The 10,093-nt window shown below is 45.0% G+C and overlaps 1 protein-coding gene across 1 annotated transcript; it reads left to right on the plus strand.

The window, feature by feature from the left end:
* Positions 1 to 1,023: 1,023 nt before the first annotated feature.
* ZBTB14 (zinc finger and BTB domain containing 14) lies at positions 1,024 to 9,893 on the plus strand. The gene is made up of 3 exons (XM_016120981.2): positions 1,024 to 1,263; positions 3,575 to 3,656; positions 4,948 to 9,893. Exons 2-3 carry the CDS (start codon positions 3,654 to 3,656, stop codon positions 6,292 to 6,294), a joined length of 1,350 nt encoding a protein of 449 aa, XP_015976467.1. The 5' UTR covers positions 1,024 to 1,263; positions 3,575 to 3,653; the 3' UTR covers positions 6,295 to 9,893.
* The last annotated feature ends 200 nt before the right edge of the window (positions 9,894 to 10,093 follow it).

Below are 10,093 nucleotides of genomic sequence, written 5' to 3' on the forward strand. Positions count from 1 at the left end.
TGCGGTAGTGTTGCGCAGCCTCCTGTTATTTAGAAGGGCAGAAAACGCGGGAGCAAGAGGGACTTCCCAGGTCCAAACGTAGGGGACGGGCCCAGCCACCGCGTCAGAGGGAACGCGACATGATTTCAACAGCAATGGGGCCATTACTTTTGCGGAACTGGGATGTAAGAACAGTGCTGCGTTATCAGAGCTCTCCGAAGGAGCTGCAAATGAAATCGAGTCCAGGCTCACTACTGCTAGAGATGCTCTGGGGCCTCCAGCCCGCGTGACTTTTCCTTGGGAGTGACCGAGTGAATGTCGGAGCGTGGGCGTGGGCTTTGGCTGGCCCCAGAGCTTTAGGAGTGATCTTTTTCTGCTGGATGACTGAGGTCTCCCGTTACACTCCAAATGAAAGGTGTCACTTTTTTCATTTGTTCTGTAAACGTTTATTGAGTGCCTACCATTCTCCCAATATACATAATGCGGCAGCGACACCAGCCAAGACCCAACGCTCGCGAGCGCGCGCCTCGGAGACGGCTGGAGTACTCTCAGAAAACGAGAATGCCCACTCGCTCGGGAGCCAGTGGCGACCCCCGAATCCTCAGAGCTTGGTCTGCGCGCGCCCGAGGGCGGCGCTGCCCCCACGCACATGCACATGCACGGGAACGCGGGGCTCCCGCGTCTCCGGCGCGGGCGGGAGATCAGCAGTCGAAGCGGGAAGCGGGAGCTCCAGGCTGGGCGGGTGCCCGCGAGCGGCGCTCGTGCATACGCTCCTCTGCTTCCCGAAGCCCCGCCCCCGCACCGCCCACTCCTTCTCCCGCGCGCGGGCTCCGCGCGCCCCAAGCCGCGCGCGTGCGCGCGCGTGCGCAGGCCAGGGCCCTCCAGGGGCGGCCCCGTAGACTCCAACGAAAGCGTCGCAAGGTCCCGGATTAACCCTTTCTCTGCTTGCAATTTGGAGGCCCGGTCGGGTTCCGTGCCTGCGCAAGCCGGCGGCGCGCCTTCCCCCCAGCCCGCACCGCGCATGCACGGGAAGGGGGGGGTGCCGGTGGGGGTGTTCACGGCCGGCTAGACATTCTGTGCTCGTGCAGGAGGAGGGCTGCTACCATCAGGGACGTGCACGATTCCCCCCACCCCGCCCCCTCCCCAAACTCCAAAAAAAAAAAAAAATCCAAAACACATTGCCACCCACCGTGCCCCCGCGCCCCGCGTCCATCCCGTCCCCGGCCTCCGTGCAGCGAGCGTGGGGAGCCCACGGCGAGTGTCTGTGGCTGTGCCAGGCTGCAGGTAAGCGCGGGCCGGGGGTGCTGAAAGGGCCCGGGCCGTCCGCGAGGCAGGCGCGGGGGCGGCCGGCGGCTGGCGCGGCGGGGCGGCCCGGAAGAAGCGCGTTCTCGCCGTGCTCTGGGGCACCAGCCAGCTCCAGGATGTGCGGGCGGCCGGCGGCGGCGCGGTGCGAGCGGGGACGGGCGTGGGCTGGGGCTGGGCCGGGCGTGGGGACTGGGCGCTCCAGGGGCCGCGCAGGCCAGCGAGCGGGCTCGGACAGCAGCCGGGCGGCGGCGCGACGACGACCCCGCGCGCGCGCTCGCCGAGTCTCGGCAGCAGAGTTCATGGCCGTCCTCGCTCGTATCGCCGCAGTGCACCGCGGTGAGGGTGGGGACGGCCCCGAGCCCCGCGCCGAGTGCGGCCCGCTGGGCGCCGCCCCTCGGAGCCGTGGGCCCCGCCGCGCCGCCCCCAGCTGTCTGCGGAGGAGGGGGCCGGGACCCCCGCGCTCGCACTCCCGGGTGCACCCGCCAAGCTCGGGAAGCCGGCCGCGCGCCGCCCCCGCCCCCGGCCGCGGGAGGGCGGGGGAGGGCCCGGCGCGAGCCGGCCGGGGAGTGCGCGGGGCGCGAGCTCCGGGCTCGCGGGCGGAGCGGGGCGCGGCGCGGCGCGGGGCTGCGGAGCCCGGCCACACGCCCGCTCCCGCTCGTCGCCGCCGGAACCTCCATGGGCTCTGACTAGCCCAGCGCCCTGGCTCGCAGCCTGCGCCGAAAGCTTGATCATGAAAGGCAAAGTGGCTCTTTCAGCTCCCTACTCTGAGGCCGGGAGCTTTTGTTTGGGAAGAAATGCAAACGGCCATATCCCCCACCTCCCGGCCCGAAAGAAATGGGAGCGTGGCTTGGAGAGGCTCTGAAGGCTTCTTGAGTCTTGCGTTTCGTTCCTTTTCTCCCCATCCCAAAGTTGCGAGCTTTGGCCAGGGGAGTCGTGTCGCCGCCATTGTCGCGGCTGTTTGGGCGTAGGGAAGGCGGCTGCCGCTGCTTATATAAGTTCGGTTTTGCAGGAGTCCCCGCTCCTTGTTCTGTGATGGAGGCTTGGCGCACCAGCAGTTTGAAGAACCCTAATAAATGGGCACCTTTGTTATGGAGGTGTAGTTGAGGCTACATATTTTTCACCGTGGATACTGGCATCGGGTATCTTCCAGTTTGACTAAACTGAACTTAGCAATTGAAACATCTCAATAGAAAAAAGTGGTCCTCAGATCCTGAAAAAAAACACACAAAAATAAGCATACTGAAGTGTATGGCCAGTCCTCTCCCTAGTCCAAGCACTTTTATCCTTCAAGGGACAGTTGCTGGCAACAGTAGGAAGTGACCAGATAGGAAGGTTTTACTTGGCTGCCTTCCCAACACACCGGGTTGCATTTAGGGAATGAACAGTCAGAAGCATTCTTAGAAATAATCTTGCCCACCCCTCACACTTTGCAGATGAGCAAACCTACTGTTGCTTTAGGCAGCTGATTGGTGTGTTCACTTTTCTGTAGAAGGACCTTTTGTTAATTTTCAGGACTGTGGTCTCTAGGTTCCAGTCTTGCCTCACAGTTTTTGGGTAAGACTGTTGCAGCCCAGTACCTTGGTCCTCTCTACACCAAAGTTTATTTGTGTGGTCACTGTTCAGGAGAGGAGACTTTTTGATGAAGGCCCTCTGTTAAGAGTTAAAACACAAAAAGCTGGAATTCTTTGAGCCTTCTTTTAGAGATAGAAGTCAAAACATCTGGATTTTGCAGATACAGGCTTAAAGACCAGTGTTGGAAGTGTGGAGAGAAGAAAGCAGCTACTGTTACCCTCCTCAAATGTTAATTGTAGGATATGTGTACTTCAATAACTTTCTTTATATTTTAAAAAATATATAAAACTATGTGTTCTCTATATGAACCTAGAGAAAAATGTGGCAGGCTACATAACCCGCAGGAAATGGGGCACTGTCTGGCTTGTTCTATATCTGTATAGCTATCTTCATCTGTACAAATATGGACATGGGCTTTGTCTGTGAGGAGAAATTACTTGGTGGTTTTCCAGCGCATCCTTCCAATTCCCTGCACACAGCCCCTCCATGTGTCCACCTCAGGTGCTACCGTTCTTACCTGTTCATGTCTGTTCAGAGCTGGACCTGATGCTGCCAGCCATCCTCCTCTTGGTTCCCAACCGAAAATGGGTACATGTGCAAGTGCCAGGATTAGAAAGGAAAGTTTATTTTTTTAAGTTAATTCTCGAAAACATTCTTGTTTAGAATTTGAGCTAGAGAAAGGTCCTACCTAACTCTTGTGTGTCCTTTCCTCTTGTAGGACTGGCGTGCCCCTGATCAGTTAATCTGATCTGAAGAATTTGGTGTCTCAAGCATTAAGACAATAGCCTGAGTTGTTCATGGTAACTATAATTTCAGTATTAAATCTTGAAAGTACAGTTTGGTGTTTGCTTTAAAATTATGTGTGTGTATATATATGTATACACGTATTAATTATGCATTAGTGTTTCTGTTTCTCTGGGGATTATGTGTATGTTCTTCATTTATACTTTGTTGAATAAAAGTAAAACTTTAAAAAGAAAACATAGAACACATTATTTTAAAAAGATTAATTTCTTTAACATTGTGACAGATGTCTTTCGTGCAAGTTCTACATTCTTTTTGCTTATAAAATACTTGCAGCACTTGTCAAGTACATCCAATCTTGATGACATTTTTGTCTAGATGGCAGATAGATTAGCATCCAGAGGGAATGAAGCTGCTCATCACTGTCTTCCTAAATGTCATCTGATTCTCTAAGGGTCATTTTAAAACTTAGCCCTCATTCAGAAGTGGCCCAAAACTGGTATGGAAAAACTAGAAGACAACACCAAATGGAATTTTTTGGCAATGATATTCCTTTCTAGTTCTGTAGCAGTGATTTGTCACTTCTGTCTAGGGGGTAGGACATTGAATGTTAGTTATTTTACTGAATTTTCCTCTACATGAAATTAGAGTAGACACAGCAGATAAGACTGGTGGATCCTTGCCTCAGACCTGTTTCTTAAACCTTGAAGCTGCGTTACTTGTCATTATTACTTCTAATTGTCAGGAAGCACAGGTTGTGTAGCTACATTATAGCTCCTATGAGGATCTAATGCCTGATGATGAGGTGGAGCTGAGGTGGTGATGCCAGTGCTGGGGAGCAGCTGCAAATACAGATGAAGCTTCGCTTGCTTGCCTGCCTCTCACTTCTTGCTGTGCAGCCCCAGTTCCTAACAGGCCACAGACCCATAGTGGTCCGCAGCCCAGGGGTTGGGGAACTTGAACTAGGTATTGGGCAGATTCCCAACCTTATTAATGAAATGGGGAGAGTAATACCTATTGCATAAGGTTATTTGATCATTACATTGGTGAAGACATGTAAAGCACATAAAACATTACCTGGCAGGTATTATGTGCTCAATAAAAGTTGGCTGTCATTATAACTGGACAAATACATAATAAACTGAACATAAATAGAAATAACAATTCAGAAACCCCTAAGTTGGGATCAATCTTTTCTACTCATATTTTTGTACCTTTCTTAACAATGACTTTCTGAAATTGTTAGGTACCAAAAATTGATCAGAAAAATAAAAATTTACCTGTGTTTTCTCTCTGGAAAAATATTATTCATAATTATCAAACTTTCTTTTTAAAAATTTTTTGTAGGAGTTTTTCATCAGTATGTCTGAAACCATTAAATATAATGACGATGATCATAAAACTCTGTTTCTGAAAACACTAAACGAACAACGCCTGGAAGGAGAATTTTGTGATATTGCTATTGTGGTTGAAGATGTGAAATTCAGAGCACACAGATGTGTTCTTGCCGCCTGCAGCACCTACTTTAAAAAGCTTTTTAAGAAGCTTGAGGTTGATAGCTCTTCAGTAATAGAAATAGATTTTCTTCGTTCTGATATATTTGAAGAGGTCCTGAACTACATGTACACAGCAAAGATTTCCGTGAAAAAAGAAGATGTCAACTTAATGATGTCATCAGGTCAGATTCTTGGTATCCGATTTTTGGATAAACTCTGTTCTCAGAAGCGTGATGTATCTAGTCCCGATGAAAATAATGGCCAGTCAAAAAGTAAGTATTGCCTCAAAATAAATCGCCCCATTGGCGATGCTACTGACACTCAGGATGATGATGTGGAAGAAATTGGAGATCAGGATGACAGTCCATCTGATGACACTGTAGAAGGCACCCCACCGAGTCAGGAGGACGGCAAGTCACCTACGACAACGCTCAGGGTTCAAGAAGCAATCTTGAAAGAGCTGGGGAGCGAGGAAGTTCGAAAAGTAAATTGCTATGGCCAAGAAGTAGAATCCATGGAAACTCCAGAATCAAAAGATTTGGGGTCCCAGACCCCTCAAGCCTTAACATTTAATGATGGAATGAGTGAGGTGAAGGATGAACAGACACCAGGCTGGACAACAGCTGCCAGTGACATGAAGTTTGAATATTTACTTTATGGCCACCATCGGGAGCAGATTGCCTGTCAGGCATGTGGTAAGACATTTTCTGATGAAGGCAGATTGAGGAAGCATGAAAAACTCCACACGGCCGACAGACCATTTGTTTGTGAAATGTGTACAAAAGGTTTTACCACACAGGCCCACCTGAAAGAACACCTAAAAATCCACACAGGATATAAGCCCTACAGTTGTGAGGTGTGTGGAAAGTCATTTATTCGTGCCCCAGACTTAAAGAAGCACGAGAGAGTTCATAGTAATGAAAGACCATTTGCATGCCATATGTGTGACAAAGCCTTTAAACATAAGTCTCACCTCAAAGATCATGAACGAAGACACAGAGGGGAAAAGCCTTTTGTGTGTAGCTCCTGCACCAAGGCATTTGCCAAGGCATCTGATCTGAAAAGGCACGAGAACAATATGCACAGTGAAAGGAAGCAGGTTACCCCCAGTGCCATCCAGAGTGAGACAGAACAGTTGCAGGCAGCAGCGATGGCCGCGGAAGCAGAACAGCAGTTGGAAACAATAGCCTGTAGCTAGAGGTGATGGGACAGGAACACTTTGCCTGAGCCTTGGAGAGAGACTGAGATTGCATTGTTTGTAATAAGTGGAACACCAGTCACTGTATTTTTTGTGAAAACTTATGGAGCATTGTACTCACTGGATTTAAGGCAGTGCTTGGTTAGTTTTTAAAAAACATTTCAAGGAAATAACATTTCTTGTTCTGACCAGAAAGTTTCACTGTCCTGTCTGGTGTCTAGTATTAATGTTGCCAGTAAGTTCTCCCTCTTTTTTAACGATTTTGAGGACTCCTGTGTCCAGTTCAGAAGTAAGAGACTTCTATTCCATTTTTAATTCCTCTCTATGCTTGCTGCACTGGTGAGTGCAGTGCACAGAGTGATAATTGAGTAAATTGATTTCCTAATCATCACAATAAATGTGACTTAAAAGTACTTCATGTAGATGCAGAAAATACTGGTGAGCGGGTGGTCAAGGACACTGTGTAAATATGAAAACAAGGCCTGGAAATGTAGAATGGTCTTAGATTTATATTTGGTTTGCTAATTTTATGTATCACTGTTTTTCACGATTTTTGTGGACAAATAATGGTTGCTTTGCTGAAGTGTTTCTGCATCCATTTTGATTGCCCATACCTACCCCAAAAGATGTGGTAACAAGTCCTGAAGGCTGAGCAAATAGACAGGGTATGGGGACTGAGTTCTTTGATTCCTCATATTTGGGGCATTGCCACTCTGAAACAGGTGGAGTTTGTGGAATGGACCAGTGGAATAGGATTAGAAGAGGGTGAATAGGAGCCTGGCTATCAGAGACAAGGTTTTCACATTCGCAATACCAAGATTTCCTGGATCAAAAGAATTCTTAATTTTGAAATTGGATTTTTATTTAGTATCTAAATTAGGACAAGAACGGGTATGCTTTAGCAGATACCTTTGTGTAACTTAGCGGAATGTCATCAAGCTTCTGGGCTCTTTGCAGCACATGACTTATCCATAAAGGAAATGCAATATCCTTTCTTAAATTAATACATTTACAATCTTTTAAGTGTGTAAATAGTATAGAAGTGTTGGTCTTATATATTTCAAGTAAAAGACAGCTGCACTTTTTTTTGCACATTGGATTAAAATAACTTCTATCAGCAAGAAACGTCAGTCTGTTTTTAACCAATATTAAAGATTGTCAGACCAAATGTTTTATGTTTTTGAAGTATATTTCATCATCGGTTTCAGTTTTAAGTAGAAGTTGATTGCTTTTCATAGCCGTAAACAGAATCATAAATGCTTTTCTAATTTTGGTGTACAAAACTTTTTAAACCATTCCTTTAGAAATATATTGAAAAAACCAACAATAGTTTGAATTATGTTCTATAATAAAGCTTTGTCAACTATTTAGAATGTACAATTTTAGAAAAATGTTGATTTTTTAAAATTTATTTTTGGTTGCCAGGATTTTTTTTTTTTTTTTTTACAGATACATTAAAGTCATTTCATAGCTTGTTGCATTAACACCTATAATTACTGTTGTGGGAGAAATTTTATTTTTTGTATTGGTATTTGTGTTATCCCCAAAATTGTAGAATGAAGATGCTACCTTTTTCAGAAATTTATTTATTGGTAAAATGTTTAATTTAGTTTAAAATTAATTTCTTTTCTTAAAAGTTTGTTCCATCCTATAAGTAGTTCAGTTACTATTTATATGCTATCTACTAGGAGGTGAACTGGTTGATATTCCTAGGCTGTTTTAACCAAAGCAAAGGAAAAATAATTTAGCATCTTATCGATAGCTATTTCAACAAACCAGTTTTTAGGCCATCATTTTTGTATATAAAAAAAGATATACTTCTGTCTTTCCTGTTTTCACTTTTTCCTAGCTTCCTTTCATACATCCAGGTTTCTACCAGTGTATTTTCTGTTAGCTTCATTGTGATTATAGAGTTGCAAATTAAACGTGTGGTATTAACTCTCATTGAAACCACATAGTCACAGAGGTACCCCCCAAAAAGCTTCATTTTCAGCCCTTTATTGGTATTATGTAAATATTTATTATTTGTCCTATTTTGCACTAGCAATATACTTGTGTGGTAATTTCTCCCACTGATGTTGGTTCATATGTGTTAGGGTGCTTGTCTTCTTGGTGGCAGCATTCATGACATAGCAGCTTTCCTGTCTCCTGGCCATTGAGTTTGCCTCTCCTCACCCAGCTGACTTCAGTAGTCCCCCACATGGTGAAGTCAACATGTTGGGCAATTCAAGGTTACCTCTAATCACTGGGAGTTGATTCCGAAATGTCCTTACACTGAACCTAAATGTCATTGTTACTATATTTTCATTATTTAAAAGTCACCTACCTTTTTCTGTTTGTACAAAGAATATTTACAAACTTGATTTTGGCTTTAATGTCAACTTGAATTGGCAATTGAGGAAGGGAATTTTAGGAAGTCTAAAGTTTAGGTTTGCTTGCTAATTAACTTAATCACAGATTTAGAATTGCTAGAAATTACAGAGGTCACCATTAAGTGCTCCTATTACTAATAAATTTCTCCTATTTTGTTGGAAAAAAAATTGAGTTGAAGGAGAATGATGTAAATTTATGTAATTTTGATTTAATAGATTATGTTCGATAAGATTATCTGTAACTCAGTCATTCATAACCTGGAATTCATTTTCCTGAGTAATGATGTTAGTAGTGATTAGTTCCCAGAGCAGCTGGAAAAGCCTGTGTATCTGTAACAGAATTAGTAGTAAAAGTTACAGTCTTGAGTTCTGAGTCCTGGGCCTTAAGGAGCTGAGGCTTCCAGGAAAGAGAAGGGAGAACTGTCCCTTTCCTCTTTCATTTATCTTTAACATCTCTCTCCATCATCCAAGCCCAGGATCTCCCCTCAGCTCACAGATGTATGGGAGACAAGTAAAACATCAGGCTGGAGGCAATGTAAGCATTGACAACCATCACAGAGATGAGGACCTAAAGTTATTCTAAAGTTTCTTTCTAATACTTAAATTAATGAGTGCTTTCAGTGATGGGGAACTCCCTATCTCCCTAATGGTGCACACTCTCATTTTGAGATAGTTCTAACTGCTCCTTGTTCCTTGAATTGTCTCTGTTTTTGCATACCCCCTTGTAAGTGGGAACTTTCTCCCCTTTGGAACTTTTCCAAATATGCAATCCTGCATCTACTTGACAGCATTTCACATGTGAAAAGAGAGCCTGTAGTTTGGTTTATTCAACATGCATTGAGCATTGTTTGAGGTCCTGGGCTGGATCCTGGAAATAGAAAGAAAGAAGGGATTTAGCTCCCTAGCTAGCAGAGTGTATTTCCTTTCCCAGTTCTTAAGCAATGAGGGTGGCATTTGCCCATCACCTCTTATCCATGATTCCTTAAAGGTCACCATACTGATCTTATCTTAAGGGCCTGGGATGTAATTTAGCTGGATTGTGACATTTCAGCAGTTGTGTGTTTTCATGATCTCTTCAAGAGATAGTCCCACTTACCAGTATTCATGTAAATATTTTCAGTGTAACTAAGAAGTGTGGTTTAGTGGAAAGACTTTTGTAGTCAAATTTTAATTGGATTTCGGTTCTGTTTGTATTCGTTAATGTATAAATTTAGGCAAGTTCTTTACTGCCCTGCGCCTTCGTCTTATCATTTCAATAACAGTGATGGGGATTTCTACTTCATGGCCTGCTGTGAAGATTAAATATAACCAATACAAAATATTTCGCCCAACTGCTTTTTAGATGCACCATGAATGTTCCCTTATTCCTAAAGAGCATTCTCAGTAGAGAAGCAGAAGTCAAATTGAAGTTCTCTTGATTTTTAACA

The sequence above is a fragment of the Rousettus aegyptiacus genome, unplaced genomic scaffold (assembly GCF_014176215.1).
Source record: "Rousettus aegyptiacus isolate mRouAeg1 unplaced genomic scaffold, mRouAeg1.p scaffold_m13_p_12, whole genome shotgun sequence".
In the NCBI taxonomy this organism is placed as follows: Eukaryota; Metazoa; Chordata; class Mammalia; order Chiroptera; family Pteropodidae; genus Rousettus; species Rousettus aegyptiacus.